This window comes from Hevea brasiliensis, chromosome 16, assembly GCF_030052815.1.
Source record: "Hevea brasiliensis isolate MT/VB/25A 57/8 chromosome 16, ASM3005281v1, whole genome shotgun sequence".
NCBI lineage: Eukaryota > Viridiplantae > Streptophyta > Magnoliopsida > Malpighiales > Euphorbiaceae > Hevea > Hevea brasiliensis.
In genome coordinates, this window is record NC_079508.1 from 56,338,392 (window position 1) to 56,356,023 (window position 17,632).

General features: G+C 33.1%; 3 protein-coding genes across 3 annotated transcripts; 2 read left to right on the top strand and 1 right to left on the bottom strand.

Annotated features, from left to right (window-relative positions):
- Window positions 1-991: 991 nt before the first annotated feature.
- LOC110643829 (copper transporter 6) lies at window positions 992-1,989 on the bottom strand. Its single transcript, XM_058137967.1, has one exon. It carries the CDS (start codon window positions 1,818-1,820, stop codon window positions 1,353-1,355), a length of 468 nt encoding a protein of 155 aa, XP_057993950.1. The 5' UTR covers window positions 1,821-1,989; the 3' UTR covers window positions 992-1,352.
- Window positions 1,990-3,677: 1,688 nt separating this feature from the next.
- Window positions 3,678-5,664, top strand: LOC131174671 (UDP-glycosyltransferase 76C3-like). The gene is made up of 2 exons (XM_058138427.1): window positions 3,678-4,235; window positions 5,492-5,664. The coding sequence occupies exons 1-2, from the start codon at window positions 3,752-3,754 to the stop codon at window positions 5,662-5,664; spliced, it is 657 nt and encodes a 218-aa protein (XP_057994410.1). The 5' UTR covers window positions 3,678-3,751.
- Window positions 5,665-13,299: 7,635 nt separating this feature from the next.
- On the top strand, window positions 13,300-14,174 carry LOC110643821 (UDP-glucose iridoid glucosyltransferase-like). The gene is made up of 2 exons (XM_021796324.2): window positions 13,300-13,712; window positions 13,778-14,174. Exons 1-2 carry the CDS (start codon window positions 13,300-13,302, stop codon window positions 14,172-14,174), a joined length of 810 nt encoding a protein of 269 aa, XP_021652016.2.
- Window positions 14,175-17,632: the final 3,458 nt, after the last annotated feature.

Sequence of the window (17,632 nt, forward strand, 5' to 3'; positions counted from 1 at the left end):
ATCTTTGTGTTGCCAGGTTAAAAATGAAAATGGAAACTTGTAAAAATCATCTTAATGTAAATCAATCTTAATTAATATTTTTAAAACTGAATTTATCATAAATTTAATTAAAATTTATTTTTAATTAGTTAAATTTATTTTAAATCTAATTAATATTACTAAAAAAATCCAAACCCATTAATTTTATAGATTTAATTAATACTCTACGTAAAAATATTTTTTATTAATAATTTATATTTTAAAAATTTAATAATTTTATAAAATATTTAAATATATATATACATATATTATAAAAAAATATATATTTTATATTTAATTAATTATTCATAAAAATGAATTCAAGTAATGGATACTCAACATGTAAAATCTTACCCGATTCGATTAAAATTCGTTATGAGTATTATTTATTGAAAGCAATACTTGTAAATTTTAGGATTTAATCAGATCGAATACTCCCAAATACTCAATTTGTTGCCATCTCTATGCTAGATCGAAGCTTTAGGCGATGGGCCTCTAAATGCATTGGGCTTGAAGCCTTTTTTATTAATGAAATTCATCTATCTTCAGATAAAATATAAAAAATCAAGAAATAATGATCAGTCATGCCAAAAACACAAATTAATGTCGTGAGGGATCAGCTCTAATTAGAGTTAGGCATCTTCTGTAAACTTTTCCTTTGCTTGCAAGCTACCGACGTGCTTATCTCAAATGATCAAATCTCATCTTAAAAAAAAAAAAAAAAAAAAAAAGAGGGATTATTTTAAGGTAAATTACAAAAGTGTTTTTGCTGCTTATACATAAAGGCTTAATTAGCTAGCGTTGTTCTTAATTGATAGACAGGAAAATACATAAACCAAATCAACTAACGTGCAACACTGGGCTAGATATGCATGTGATATATATTCTTCATGTCTTGCTAGCAAAGGGTGTACGAAGGGATGAATTAATTGGAGGAAAAGAACGGAGAGAATAAAAAGAAAACAGAACAGTATTAGTAATGACAAGACCACAATTCACTTTCAAAATATTATATATACATGCTTCTACACACATACATGAAAATCCAAAACAAAAATGAGCACTCCCAATCAAAGAAGAGCCATCCGCCCTCTGTGCCAAACCTTCCCACTCCTCAATTTTTCTGTACACTGAAAAGTTTACAGGGAAAAGTGTTAGAATTTGAATCCTTATCCTTTTTTGCCTGACTATGAAATGAACAGCTCCATACCAGATATTGGATACTAGACTATGGAATTGACAACTGATAATAAATATTCCCCTCTTTCGCTTCAAGCATATTGTGCCTTTTGACTATGGGAGGCATAATCTCAAACACTAACTAGAGCTACTAATCAGCAGTTCAGTGGAGGAAGATCGGATAAATTTTCATATGGTTCGACCTTTGATTTCTTGAAAACCTGGCTACCAAAAATCAAGAATCCAACCGAATATCCAGTAACAGCAGCTATAAAGACGCCTATGTTGAAGGACATGACTGCCAGCATAACCAAGAAAGCAAGTGCTACTCTAATAGCATACATGACCGTTTGCTGGAACCCTACAGCGACATAGTTTGTGCTAGGTTTGATCAATCTGGCATGTGAAAGCCACTCTATTGCCAATGCTACCAGAAACACAGAAGCTAAGACTGACAAGTAAGAGCTGAAGCGTTGACCTGGCCATCCTGGGAACATGATTTCTGTGCCATTGCTCCAGAAAAGGGTAACTTGTGGAACCATTAATCTCTCTTTTCCTCTGTCCCTCTTTTCTTGAAAAATTGAAGCAAAAGAGGAACACAAAATTAAAGATAAAAGGACCATGTTATAGTTATTGAAAAAGGAGATTTCTGCAGTACCGGATTCTATATATGATCTGTGTACTACATGTACTTCATGGCATCTCTAGTGGTAATTTGTGATTAGGCATATGGAGATGGAAGGATATTTTTGTTAATTCCTTGGCTGTGAAGAAAGGTGAAAAGTTAAAGATATCCATGATCTGCTAGCTCCCACTAGTGGTCATGACATCAATTCTAATTTTTTCCCATTTTTTAAGGCCATAAAGAATGATTTAAAAAAATAAATAGTGATTTAGCACTAGAGTGTACTGCACAACATTGTGTGAATGCTTAGTACAATTACAAATACAATTAGCCCGTCTTGATTTTTGAGGGTAGAATGTAATTTGTCGCCTTGCAAAAGAGAAACGAGCTAGGGTGTGTTACTTTGAGGTGGTGGCTACCATTATTTGAAAATGTGCAAAAAATATAGAACATTATGCTAATATGAATTACTATTTGCAATTGTGCATTTATAATTTGACCTTAATAAATAGTGAAACACAAATTTGATATGATATCTACCTATTTTGCTGCAAATGTATGTAGAACCTTTTTTTTCTTGGCTCTAGATGAACTCACAGTTATAGATATAAATTAAATTATTATAGATTATATGATTAGATAATATGTGTACCTAGAAATACACTTGTATCCATAATTTTTTATGAACAATCAAGAACAAAAAAAAGAAAGCGAAATAATAAGTTCACAACTCCTAATATCCAGAACCTTCAAATTCTACTAATATCCAGAACCTTCATATATATATATATATATATATATGGCTAAGAGTTGAGCTTATTTCTTGGCGGGCTTATGGATAGCCTGACCCACTACAGGTTTGCCCAATCACATGGTCCAATCCATTTAGATATTGTCAATTACTAAGCTTATTATTTGATATCATTATTTAATCTATCAATGAGCCTAACAATTGATTATTGCTAATCCACATCCAGATATGAATAAATAATCCAACACTCACAATACGGATGCCTTTTTAATTTCTACAGAAGTTGGCCTGTAATTAAGGAGCCTCACTGAGAAGCAAACTCACCTTGAGGACAAAGAAATACTCTGCTATGGTCTAACCCCCTATGTCTAATGGGAGGGGAAAACCACTTATCACGAAAAATTAATTTAAAGAAAAGCTAAAAATGAAAAAAGAAATATCCGACAGTACCCCTTTGTGTGGTTGAGAATCAAGAGAAATTTGAGAGGCTTTAATATGACTATTTTATAATTTTTGTATAATTGATAATTACTATTGCTTATGACCCAGTTTCCAGTGAGGAAATATGCTATTGAGCTAAAATCATAAAATCCTAATCAGCATTTGAGCAATACACCCAAATGCCAACAGATACTTTTTGTTAGTATAATTTTCCATCAAATTAATAACTTTCTTTAAAATAAATAATTTGTAAGAGAAAAATCTATTTGAATTTTTACACAATATCTTTAATTTTTATTTTTTTAAAATAATCTTTTTAAATTAAGAAAAATTAAATTCTTTTATTTTAAATATTAGAATTGATAAAAAAATTAATTAAATTAAATTCTTGTAAGATTCTAGTTTTAGGGAAATATAAATTAACATTTTTTTTAAAAAAATGTTGAGATATATAGTTGCATACTTGACGGAAATGCATGCCTTCCCTGCTGTAGAAAGTTCAAAAATTAATATTTGAACATAAAAATTCTTGCTTAAAATCAGGTATAGTATAGGGGGACTTGGTACATCATCAACTCAAGTATGTAAGACCCATCTATACGTACAGCACCATAAATGCTAAGATAAGTATATCAAGGTACATATACAAACAGAATCATGGATAAGGATAGACACTGTCCTCTTCAATGATATTTTCCTTTGCAACAAATTAAGGCTGGAATCAAACCCAGGCTGCAATGGAAAAACTAGGAGAACCAAAAGCTAATCGCTTGGTGTTTGTGGTGTTCCCATTTCAGGGCCACATAAATCCAATGCTACAACTAGCCACAATCCTGCACTCAAAAGGCTTCTCAATCACCATTGTGCATCCCCAATTCAACTATCCTAATTCTTCAAATCATCGTCAATTCACCTTCAAACCCATAATCGATAACTCACCCGAAAGCAAACTCCTGCCTGGAGATTTCTTCGGTATCATTAATGCTCTTAACAAGAATTGCCAAGTGCCCTTTGAGCTATGCATGAAGAAAATGCTAGAGAAAGAGGATTCAGATGATCGGATTTCATGCATTGTTTATGATGGGCTTATGCATTTTGCTCAAACTGTTGCTAATAATCTGAAGCTGCGGGGGATTAGCGTTCGGACTACTGCTGCTGCTGCCATATTCACTAATACCGTGTTTCCTCATCCACATCAACAGGGCAATATTTCTCTTCTAGGTACGTAAATTCATTTACTAATATTTAATCGATAGTTAAATGATTTGGTTGATGTCAAGTTGGAATATTCAGTAATTCGAGACATGCTAGTGTATGTCCTTATCATATCCCTAAACTTTTAAGAAATGGTGTTTATCCTTTCAAGTTCTTCTATCTTCCAAGATTTTTGTTAGTGGTGTACAATTTTTCTTATTTTGGCGGCTTTATGCTTGGCATATTCTAAAATTGTCACAACAAGAGGAATTAATACATAGGATGGAAAACTCAATTGATTAATGGGCAAATTTTTTTTATCGAGTTTTTAATTTTGAGGCTAAACTATAAAAGAAATATATTTTCCATTATAAAATCATTGTTTGATGTTAATGGTTTATCTTTAATTATGCGTATAAAACTATAGTGTGTCCACTTGCAAATTTGACATATATAAAGTATTATTTAAGAGATATAAAAAAAATAATCATCCCAACCTCTATAATGACATAAACAAAGACAAAATAATATGCAAATTTATCAAAAAACTAAGTGCATTATTGGAGGTAGTGCCTTGTGGAAAGATCGCATCACACTACAATAACAAGGGTCTATAGATATCTACAACCTTTTTTTTTGTTAATATTAATAAAAAGTTTTGGCATATTAAAATGTTCTTAACAATAATTTAAAATATCGAAATATTAATTTTAAAAAATTAAAATATTAAAAATATTATCCATATTAATAAAAAGTATATTTTTATTGAAAATACTTTTTTTTTTTACTTGCAAAAGCATAAACACAGCCCTACAGGGCATCAGCAGAACAAACATTAATCAGAGCTTGAGAAATTGCACTAAGCCAATTACAAGGCAACCTATCATCTAATCTTAGTCTGGCTAAGCAATTAGCTGCAACATTTCCTTCTCTCTTTACATGAAGAAAAGAAATAGAAACAAAAAGGGAGCATAATTCCCTAATAGTCAGAATGGACGCGCGAATATCCCATCTAACCGGCGAATCAAGGTTGGAGATAGCTTTTATGCAGATCTCGGAATCAGACTCCACAATGACATGAGTAAAACCTCTGGACTTAGCTAAAAGCATCGCTTGCACAATAGTTGTAGCTTCCCCTATCAAAGGAGATGGACAATCAAACAAAGAAGTAGTACCATCAATCACACTACCTGTATGGTTTCTGACAAGAACTCCCACAGCAGCTTTAGAAGAAGTTCCTTTCCAGGCCACATCACAATTTAACTTTACAAATCCTATTTCAGGAGGGCTCCAGCAAGTGGGAGACATAGAAGGACCCGACCTCAAAACTTCTGCATCCTTTCTTGTTATAACTAGGCCTGTGAGAGCTGAAGATATTCTACGGGCTGCAGCAAGAGGGTGGGGCACACATCCCTCAAAAATAGCCTTGTTACGTTCCTTCCATATTTGCCAGTAAATAACAGCTATAATAGGAGGGAGATCCTGGCTTAATGAACCAGAATTAACTTCTTCCAAAATTTGAGCCCACCAACTTGCAAAGGAAACAAATCCAACAGTATTTGGTTTATATGCACAGGGACTCACAAACCAAGTCGCTCTAGCGTGATCACACCAAAAAAGAGTATGTTTAATGGTCTCCTTCTCCTTGTTGCAAATTTGACACAAAGGATCTGCTACAATCCCTCGCTTGAGCAGATTATCCTTGACTGGTATTGCATTTATAAGGGCTTTTCGCAGGAAAACCTTAATTTTTGGCTGAACTGGTAATTTCCAAGTCTTCTTCCAAGTAGATTGAAACGTATTTTGGGATTGACCAGGCCTATCATGCTGTTCTTCATAGGACTATTGCATTAACAATTTATTTCCAGATCGCACTGAATACGCACCCAAGGGTTCATGATGCCAAACCGTGGAGTCCTCACAACCTCTCGATGCAATAGGAGTAGAGATAATACTTTTAGCTAGGTCTGCTGGAAATAGAGCTCTAATCAACCTTTCTTTCCATGACAGGGATGAATGATCAATAAGGTCTGCTACTAAATTAATGTTAGGAGGGAAATTTGACGGTTTTGAGACTCTAAAATCAGGAGCAGAGGGCAGCCATGGATCATCCCAGAGTAAAGTATTGCATCCATCCCCTGCATTGTTTCGAACACCTTTTCTGAGGACTTCTCTTCCAGTTAACAAACTTTGCCAAATCCAGGAGTTTCGCCAAGATTTTTTTGCATCCCAAAAACTAGAGTGAGGAAAATAGATACCTTTAATAAATCTAGCCCATAGACTATTTGGGTGTGTTAAAAGATGCCAAGCTTATTTTGTGACACTCCTTACCCATCTACAGTGTAGCCAGGTGAGGCATGTCACACTCGGTGCCGGAGCGTCTTAATTTATCTTCTTACGTTCCTAATTATCACATTTTAGTTTATTAAATTGGGATCTAATTATTTTATCGGAGAAACTGACAGAGTTTTTCCTAATTCATTAATAATTTTTGATGATTTCCTACTTGATAAAAAGCTCAATACTATAATCTCAAAGGCATGAATTTTTCATAATCCCAACATTTCAAATCATTTATTTCAAATTCACAATTTTTATTCATACATAACAAATAAAATTGGTACTCATTCATAAATGAAATACTGAATTTCATTAATTTACATAATTACTAATAATTACATAAGTCCTTAGTTTACATAACAAAATAAATATCTAACACAAAATACAAAATACAAAATACATGGTGAAGCCTAGTGGTCTACCAAAAATGCACTGTAGTGGAGGTGACACCAGACTCAATGCAGATCTGAACTCTCACCCTGTCTAAGGTCTGCTGGGTTCTCTATCGGTGTCTCCAGTACCTACGCGTGGCAAAAAGTGACGCGCTAAACAATACAGCTTAGTGGTGCCAATATAAAATAAAAATAAGCTAAATAAATAAATACGCAGAAATTACGTTTTTATTTCATGTAGACTGAAATTTGGTAATTATTAGTAATATTATTAATTTAGCACTTTTTATATTCATTATTTGATAATAAATTATTAAGACTTATTTTGGTTGCCCAAGTAACCTATACCATTGGATTTGGATAAGCAATTGGCGATCTTTGGTACCAAGTACCTCGGGCCGTCATACTATCGATCACATAGTGTCTGTCAGGTGTGCAACAGAACGGCTAACTAGCCATGATAAACATCGGGCATAAAGCTAAGTATCTTAAGTATAACAAAATGGCCAGAAGCCAGGATATCACAAAATGACACTATATGCCATAAATCCTAAAATGCATGAAGTCATATGCAGTACTGCTATCGAAACCCTGTTGGTATGTTAACCTATCCAAACCAATCATACCAGGCATACTAGGGCATGTTAATAAAGTTAATGGTTTAATTCTTTGCATTTGATGTTTAATGGTTACTATTTACCTTACCATTCATGCAAAAATATTGACTTTTTCATAAATACTAGATACGCAAGTTCTAATTCCACCAAAATATCACATTTTAGATTTTACATTTGTTGGCATTAGTTGCCAATTTCAATTCAAAGCTCATTGGAAGTAATTTCAAAAATTCAGATTTGGTCACTTAGGTTTACTGTTCCATTGGAGCAATATACAGTGGAAATTTGGCTAAACTTTCTTCATCAAAGCTGTTCCAATGTGTCTTCTTTAATTCCCTTTTTGAATCACTCCATTTGGAGTTTTGTAGCTCAAGTTATGGCATTTTTACCATAACTGGCTGGATCGGTCCGTTCCCAGATTTTCTGGGCAGATTTGGCTCTGGTAGTTTTGGTGTCATAAGTTTGGCTAGTAATTCGAATAGGTTATGGTCAGAATTTGGGTTTCTGTTCTTCATGAAGTTGTTCTACATTGTCTAAGTTTTCCATGGGTTCAAAAATCAGGTCATTTCGACCTCTCTACACAAAGTTATGGCCATTTGAATAAACACTGTTCATTTGGTTATTTTCTAGGTCCAGAGTTGTGATACCCGGATTTAAGCAGATTTTAGGTCACCTTAAGTTGATTTTTTGGGAAAGGTCTACCCATAAAAAATGTGGCATTATGTCCCTAATTTCACCTCCAATTGGCTTTACACCAATTGAAGTTACATAAGCCAAGTTATGGCTGCCCAAACTCACTGGACTCAAGTCCAGAATTTCTGGCATAAAAGGGCAGCACCCCAATTCATAATTCAATGCCACAACAAACTTCATTTTATGGTCAAACTATACCAAATGGTCACTAATTGTCCATTAGAACATCAATTCACCATCAAATTGGCAAAACCCTAATTTTTGCTCAAACCCTAATTCCCAATTTATCCATTTCACACTATACATGAAAAATCAAAGTTCTCATCGTTATATTCTCATCAAGAGTGACCACTACACCACTTTAATTCAATTAAAATCATCAAATCCTTAGCACATTCATGGCTGCCGAAAATTAAAGAGTGCCCTAACATGCATATTTTTGTTCACTTCAATTTTCAACTCAATTCTTAATCCTAACCAAGAATATAAAGAGAGAGGGAAAGGATTTGGCACTAATATTTATGTGAGCCAATCCCAAGCTAGAAAACCTCTTTATTTTCACTTTTTTTTGCTGCCTCTAGTTTGCTCAAGGTGCAAGAATTAATTTTAGTGAAAGAAGCAAGATGTTTTATGGTGAGAAACCAATGTTATGCAAGGTTTGATGAAGGAGAAACCATGGAGGAGACAGAGAGGGATTTTCGTCCAACAAAGGGAAGGAAGAAGAAGCAGAATTTTGATTTAATTTTTCCCTATTTTGGCTTTTATAGTGAAGCTTGTCTAATTGTGATTGGCTAATAAGTTTTTAATTGCATCATCATGATGTCATTATTGAGTTTTATTTTCATTTTATTTCGTTTTTCTTTCTTTTCTCTTTTACTTATTTTTAATTAATTTTTCATCAATATTTATTCACATTTTATGTCGTAAATTTCACTTACTTGAATAGACAAGTTGGTCAAAAATTATCTCTGAAGGTGAAATGACCAAAATGCCATTCGTTTTGCTTACCGAGTTAAAATTATCTGTACTGATTAACAAAATTTTTTTAACATTTTCTTGGCATTTTATTGTCATCTAAGGCTCAATAACTCTTCACTGTAGTCTTAAAAATTATTTGACAGGGTTCCCATCCGGTCTAGGGTCGAAAACTATCTTCATAGTCGCTTCCTGTTAGGGTTACCCATTGCCGTAGCTTTTGCTCATTTAACCTAATTGCATTTTATTTTCTTAAATTTTTCCTTAATTTTTCTTACCATTATTTGATTTGTTTATGACTCATCACTCTAGTTTAAATATAGCTGCGGACATTCTAACTATTCGGACAGACATAGGTCATCGAAATAGTAGAATGTACCGACTATCTAAAGTGAAAGTGTTACATGTTTTGCAAGACACGCCGATTGAATTTCTCAAAATTCTGAAAACCCATGCCTCCCATGTACTTTGGATAAGAAGCCCTCTGCCAACTCACCCAACAAATTTTCTTGTCCTCTGCTTTTCTCCCCCACCAGAAAGAGGAAGCTATTCTATTAAGCTGAAAACACAAACTCGTTGGGAACTTAATGATTGCCATTGCATAAGCCGGAATGGCATTTAACACAGATTTTGTCATCACTTCCCTTCCTGCTTGCGAGAGTAAGTTTTGTTTCCAAGCTTGGGATTTTGTCTTCACCCAATTCTTTATGATCTCCAGCACCTGAGTTTTTGATTTTCCCTAAAAAGCAGGAATCCCAAGATACCTTTCAGTACTACTCAGTTCAGACATCGCTAGAGAGGAAAGAATGTCCCGTTTCAACTGGTGAGGGGTGCATTTACTGAAAAGGATACTAGACTTATTAAAATTAACTTTCTGTCCTGATGCTTCAGTGTATCGTCTGATGATGGAGCTAATGGTATTAGCTTCCGTTCTTGATGCTCGCCCAAACAATAAGGTATCATCAGCAAATAGAACATTGGTTATGGGAGGAGAAAATCTAGCAACCTTTAACCCCTTCAAATTTTCACTCAGGAATTCTTTGGAAATAAGACTAGATGATGCTTGAGACACCAGGAGGAACAAGTAGGGGGAAAGGGGGTCTCCCTGTCTAATCCCTCTCGAAGGAGTAAAGGGAGCAAATGGAGACCCATTAATGATATTGGAATATTTCACAGATGTAACAAATTGCATAATGAGTTGAACCCAATGCCGATTGAAACCAATAACTGGATAAGGACCTTTCTAAAAAAACCCCATTCAACTTGATCTTAGGCTTTAAACATGTCTAGTTTGATGGCCATAGCATGATTCTTGCTTTTAGAGGAACGAAGATGATGGAAAATCTCATGAGCCACCATAATATTATCCTGAATTGCTCTACCTGGAATAAAAGCTGTTTGGTCTTCAGAGATTAGGAAATTCATCAAAGGCTTAAGTCTATTTACCAGTTTTCTTGAGATCACCTTTCGACGCTAATAAAAAAATGTTGTCATATTAGAAATATTTTCAACGTTAATAAAAATGTATTAGCGTATTAGAAATATTACTAACATTAATGTAAAATCATTAGTGTATTGACTCTATCACCAAATAGCTTAAACTTCACAAAGAAGTGAATGATATTTTCTATTGCAACCAAGCCACTAAAACTCTTTGTCATTGCAGTTAAAGAATTAAAATAAAAAAATAAACAAAAAAAAAAACTCTTTGGGTTTGTGCAATTGAAAACTAGGAGGAGCAAAAGCTAGCCGCTTGGCTTTTGTGGCGTACCCATTTCAGGGCCACGTAAATCCCATGATACAACTAGCCACATTCCTTCACTCAAAAGGCTTCTCAATCACCATCATGCATCCCCAGTTCAGCTCCACTAACCCATCATATCGTCCTCAATTCGCTTTCATACCCGTAACCGATAACTTATCCAAAAGCAAAGTACTGCTAGGGGAGTTGTTGGGCAACATCAAGGTCCTTAACAAGATTTGTCAAGTGCCGTTTGGGCTATGCATGAAGAAATGTTAGAAAAAGAGGATAGAGATAGCCCGATTTCAGGGCCTTTAACAAAAAAAGGTGTAATAAAAAATAAAATAATATCAAAAAAATGTGAAGTTTGAAAATAATTATCAAAAATAGGTGAATTACGCTGATTATAATAGCGTTTTTAAAATTCGAATGCTATTTATAATAGCGTCCGCATCAAAATTTTTAAAAGAAAGTTGAACGCTATTCAAAATAGCCTCTAGCTTTCCTTTAAATAATAAAAAATTAATTAAAAAAAATTTAAAGGTTGGACGCTACTTATCCAATCTTTTTTTAATTTTTAATTATTTTATTTTATATTTTAAATAAAATATAAATATTATTTTAATAAATAAAATTATAATATATAATATTATATATTATAATATTTTTATTATAAATATTATTTTTTAATTTAAAATTAAATTAAAATTTAATAAAATAAAATAATTAAAATTAAAAAAATAAATAATTAAAAAAATTTAAGAAAAGTTGGATAATAGCCTCTCATTTTTCTTTAAATTTTTAATTATTTTATTTTATATTTTAAATAAATTAAAAATATTATTTTAATAAATAAAGATATAATAATTAGGATTATATATTATAATATTTTTATTTTATTATAAAATAAAAATATTATAATATATAATATTTTTATTATAATATTTTTATTTTATAATAAAATAAAAATATTATAATATATAATACTAATTATTATAATTTTATTTATTAAAATAATATTTTTAATTTATTTAAAATATAAAATAAAATAATTAAAAATTTAAAGAAAAGTCCAACTTTTCTTAAATCTTTTTAATTATTTATTTTTTTAATTTTAATTTTTTATTTTATTAAATTTTAATTTTATTTTAAATTAAAAATAATATTTATAATAAAAATATTATAATATATAATATTATATATTATAATTTTATTTATTAAAATAATATTTATATTTTATTTAAAATATAAAATAAAATAATTAAAAATTAAAAAAAAGGTTGAACGTTACTTATAGTAGCGTCCAACTTTTAAATTTTTTTTAATTAATTTTTTATTATTTAAAGGAAAACTGAATGCTATTTTGAATAGCGTTCAACTTTTCTTTAAAAATTTTGATGCGGACGCTATTATAAATAGCGTTCGAACCTTACAAATGTTATTATAAATTATTTTCAAACTCACCTTATTTTTTTGATATTATTTTATTTTTGATTATACATTTTTTATCAAAAGCCCCGCTTTCATGTGTTGCTCAAATTGTTGCTAATCGTCTGAAGCTGCCAGGGATAGCTTTTCAGACTATTGCTACTGCTGCCATATTATCCTATTTTGCTGTCGGATTTTTTTTAGCTAGATTCAATTTATTATGAATTCAAGACACAAGCTGAATAATAAGACTCATTATATGTTGATATATTTGTGTTTTGAATCCATAATGAATCGAATTTAAGCAAAAATTTATTCTTAATCCACTTGAACAGGGTTTTATTTCTCTTCCAGGTATGCAAATTATTCTTGTCATTTAATTAACCATATTCATGGAAACCGAAGGTCTGACCAAAGAAACAGAGCATCACCGAGCAAGTTCTTTACCCAAGAGAACTTCTATCTGATTAAATAAACCCATGAAACTAATGCTACCCTGCAAATCTGAGAGCAATCTTCAAGTCAAGGTTCTGAAGATTTTTGTCAGTGGTGTAAATTTTTTTTCATTTTGGCGGCTATTATTTGTCATCTAAGGTTAACATACATTGAAATGTGCTTAATTAGTATTTTCTATAATTGTCTGAACAAGAGGAATTAACGTATAGGATCGAATTCTAACGATTACCCAATTGGCTGGCGGGTTTGCTCCCAACTTTTTTATTAGGATTTGGATAATGAAATCATATACCATTTTTTGTTAATTCTTTAATCCTTTAACAGATGGTGTCCCTTTAATCAGAAGAAAATATAGTGAGCAAAATGCGACATGTGATACCACATTATTGCAACACCTGGATATATATATCAATCAGTAAATAGTAATCCCTATTGTTGGCACAGATTCCATGGCTGAAGAACTTTCACCTGAGCTTCAGTCCCTCAAGCTTAAGGAGCTATTTGCCTCCATAGAAACAAAGTATCCAACAGATGCCGTGCTAGAGCTGAGAGCAATCATCACAAGCGCTGTTAAAGGCTCGTCAGCTATCATTATTAACACAATATCCTATCTTGAACGGGAAGCACTGACAAAGATTCAATATATTTTCAATGCTTCAATATTTCCCGTAGGCCCTTTCCACAAGCTAGCTCCAACACCCTCTAATTCACTGCTGCAGGAAGACAGAAGTTGCATTTCTTGGCTTGACAAGCAAGCCCCAAAATCTGTTCTCTATGTAAGCTTTGGCAGCATTGTTAGCATGACTGAGGATGAATTACTTGAGGTAGCCTGGGGTCTTGCCAACAGTGAGCGGCCTTTCTTGTGGGTGCTTAGGCCTGGTTTGGTTCGTGGTTCAATTTGCTTGAGCTATTGCCGCAAATTTTCAGGAAAATAGTAGAGGAGAGAGGCTGTGTCGTGGAGTGGGCACCCCAACAGGAAGTGTTGGCACATGGTGCAGTGGGAGGATTTTGGACCCATTGTGGTTGGAATTCAACATCAGAGAGCATTTGTGAAAACGTTCCAATGCTCTGCCGGCCATTTATTGGAGACCAACGCTTCAATGTGAGGTATGTGTGTCATCTATGGAGGGTAGGCCTTGAATTGGACGAGTTGAAGAGGGAGAAGATAGAGAAAGCTATAAGAAAGCTAATGGTGGATAGAGAAGGAGAGGAGGTGAGGCAGAGAGCTGTGGAATTTAAGGAGAAAGCGAAGCTTTGGCTGATAGAAGGTGGTTCTTCCTACTGTTACTTGAATGATTTGGCAGAACATATCTTGTCTTATTGAGAAAGATTGGAATACTTTTCAAATCGATAGAAAGCTCATAATTATTCACTTAGATATATGTAGTTTTTTTTTCTATAAGCAAAATTTATTAATAAAATTTCAGGAAAAACTTACATGTAACACCATTACTAAATCAAGTCATGTGACTTTCTAATATATCAAATTAGATGCCACATGTTAAGTGAAAAAACCTAAATTAAAATGCAAAAAACACAAATCAAATTAGACAAATTCAGCACCACACCATATGCACTTGATCCTACCATAATAAAGACAAGCATTCTAGATGTATGTAGTTAGACAAACTTCTTTACGACTTGCTCATAGTTATTTTTTAAAAATTATATATATAATATTAAATAATAATTATAAAATATAAGTATAATTTATTTTTAAGTATAATCAACTCAACTAAATTTTTATCTAAAAAATTTGAGGTTAGCTATATGAATTCTTTTTCTCCGCTCTAAATAATTTTTGGTTAAATCCTCGAAAATGTGTAATGCTTCTAGGTCATGTTGTACTACTCTTCTTCAAATCAGTTTAGGTCTACCCATTCTTTTCTTTCCATCCTCTAACTAAATGTGCTCTACTTGTTTAACTGGAGCCTCCGTATATCTACGCTTCACATCACCAAACCACCTCAATCTCCCTTCTCTCAACTTATCCTCAATTGGTACCACTCCTACCTTTTCTTTAATACTCTCATTACGAACTTTATCTAGTCTAGTATGGTCACTCATCCACCTTAACATTCTCATTTTTGCAACTCTTATCTTAAACACATACGACTTCTTCAGTGCCCAACACTCACTACCATATAACATGGCAGGTCGTATAGCTGTGCGATAAAATTTTTCTTTCAACTTATTGGGAATCTTGTGATCATATAAAACTCCCATAGCATGTCTCCACTTCAACCATCTGGCTTTAATCCTATGACTAACATCCTCCTTGCATCCCCTATCTACTTGAAAGACTGAGCCGAGATATTTAAAGTGATTACTTTAGGACAGTACCACTCCATCCAAACTAACTCCTTCCCTATCATCAGTTCGGCTTTCACTGAACTTGCAATGCATATATTCTGTCTTCGTTCTACTTAACTTAAAGCCCTTTGACTCTAGAGTATTTCTCCAAAACTCTAACTTTCTATTGACTCCTTCTCGCGCCTCATCTATCAGAACTAAATCATCCGCAAACATCATGTACCAAGGGATATTCTCTTATATATGTTTCGTCAATTCATCTAAAACTAATGTAAAAAGGTAAGGGCTTACAGCTGAACCTTAGTGTAATCCAACTGAGATAGGAAAATCTCTTGTGTCCCCTCCTACTGTGCGCACACTAGTAGTTGCTCCTTCATACATATCTTTCAATACTTATATGTGCCTAATAGATACCCTCTTTTATTCTAACACTCTCTATAAGACATTTCTTGGAACACTATCATAAGTCTTCTCCAAATTGATAAAAACCATGTGTAGATCTTTCTTCACATTTCTATATTTCTCCATCAAGCTTCTGATAAGAAAAATCACTTCCATAGTTGAATGATCGGACATAAAGCCAAATTGATTGGGAGAGATAAAAGTATCATGACGTCGTCAATGTTCCACAACTCTCTTTCACAACTTCATAGTATGGCTCATGAGTTTAATTCCTTTATAGTTTGAGCAACTCTGTATGTTTCCCTTATTTTTAAAAATGGGTACTAAAATACTCCTCCTCCATTCATCAGGCAATTTCTTTGAGTTTAGAACTTATCAAACAATTTAGTTAACCATGCTTGATGTGAACCTTCAAGTAATTGGTAACTTGAAAACCCGCATTCAAGAATTAAAGGAACAATATGGAAAGCACAAAATCAAGATGTATGAATTTGATTCTTTGAACCAGCACAATCAAATTGTTATGTAATTCAAAGAAAATATCAGAAATGGGATTCTTGACCTAATTCATATGGAGAATGAATAAACCAAGAATATTATGCACATTAAACCTTGCAAGATAGAAATCTCAGCAAGTTAATGAGCTTCACAAGAACAAAGGCAATAGCCAATTTACTCACTAACGGAGCAGAAACAATCTTTCATTAATATTCAAAGTGTGTCCTCTACTCTTTCATTACACTTGTATTTATAGTCTCTTGGCTCCAAAGCTAAAGACAAAAATATCCCTACTTTAATAACAGCTGCAAGGAGCTTTAAGTCTAAACCAAAATTAATCTATCAAAAGACTAAAAACTCCTAACAAAAAGTAAATTTAATACAGCAGCAAATAAGGGCATTTAAGTCCAAAAGAGAGTGGTTATATTCTTTTAAAAAGGTGCCAGCAGATGCATGTGCATGGGTTGGATCTGGTGCATGCATGTCCACAGTTTATTCCATGTAACCTAATACTCCACCTGACACCTGGTTACTTCCAAGCTTAATTTTCATCAAATTTAATCCTTTATAATTTTCTTCATGCCATTCTAGCTTATAATCCTTGCTCCTTAAGATTTCACAAATTAAATTCTGAAGTGATTTAGCTCTAGCTCTAGTAATTGGACCTTGGATGAAATTCTTTGGCGTGGATGTAGCTTGATTCTCATCATTCCCCTCCACTTCAAAAGAATTCATCCTAGAATTTGTTCCTGCATCAACACAAGGAGATAAATCAGCAACATTGAAGGTGGCACTGACATTATACTCACCAGGCAGGTTTATTTTGTAGGCATTATCATTAATTTTGGTCAGCACTTGGAAAGGTCACATCTTGGTTGTAATTTTGATTTCCTTCGAGAGGGAAACCTTTCTATGCACAAGTGAACCCATACCCAATCTCCAGGTTGAAATGTAACTTTCTTCCTTCCTTTGTTGGCTTGACTAGCATATTTTTAATTTTCCTTTTCAATTTGAAGATTGGCTTGTTCATGGATTTTCTTCACCAATTCTGCTTTTCTTTTTCCATCTAAACTAGCAAGCTCGTTCACAGGCAAAGGTAAAAGATCCAAAGGAGTTGAAGGATTGAAACCATACACAATTTCAAATGGAGAATAGCCAGTAGAAGAATGCACATTTCTATTGTATGCAAATTTAACAAGTGAAATGCAATCTTTCCATGACTTCAAATTTTGCTTAACCACAGCACGCAAAAGAGTAGTTAGTGTCCTATTTACTACTTCAGTTTGACCATTGGTTTGTGGGTGACAAGTGGTGGAAAATAACAACTTGGTGCCCAATTTTCTCCACAAAACCTTCCAAAAGTGACTAAGGAATTTAACATCCCTATCACTAACTAAACTCTTAGGTATGCCATGCAACCTAACAATATCTCTAAAGAATAAATTTGCAACATTTGTAGCATCATCAGTTTTATGGCATGGAATAAAATGTGCCATTTTTGAAAACCTATCAACAACAACAAAAATTGAATCATGGCCTTGTTTAGACCTAGGTAATCCTAACACAAAA

What these genes read in the sequence shown, in the direction of transcription:
- LOC131174671 (XM_058138427.1), top strand. Translation starts at nt 3,752, where the DNA reads ATGGAAAAACTAGGAGAACCAAAAGCTAATCGCTTGGTGTTTGTGGTG. An exon ending in GGGCAATATTTCTCTTCTAG is followed by an intron (nt 4,236 to 5,491) that starts GTACGTAAATTC and finishes ATCCTATTTCAG; the next exon opens with GAGGGCTCCAGCAAGTGGGA.
- LOC110643821 (XM_021796324.2), top strand. Translation starts at nt 13,300, where the DNA reads ATGGCTGAAGAACTTTCACCTGAGCTTCAGTCCCTCAAGCTTAAGGAG. An exon ending in AACAGTGAGCGGCCTTTCTT is followed by an intron (nt 13,713 to 13,777) that starts GTGGGTGCTTAG and finishes GCAAATTTTCAG; the next exon opens with GAAAATAGTAGAGGAGAGAG.
- LOC110643829 (XM_058137967.1), bottom strand. Translation starts at nt 1,820, where the DNA reads ATGGTCCTTTTATCTTTAATTTTGTGTTCCTCTTTTGCTTCAATTTTT.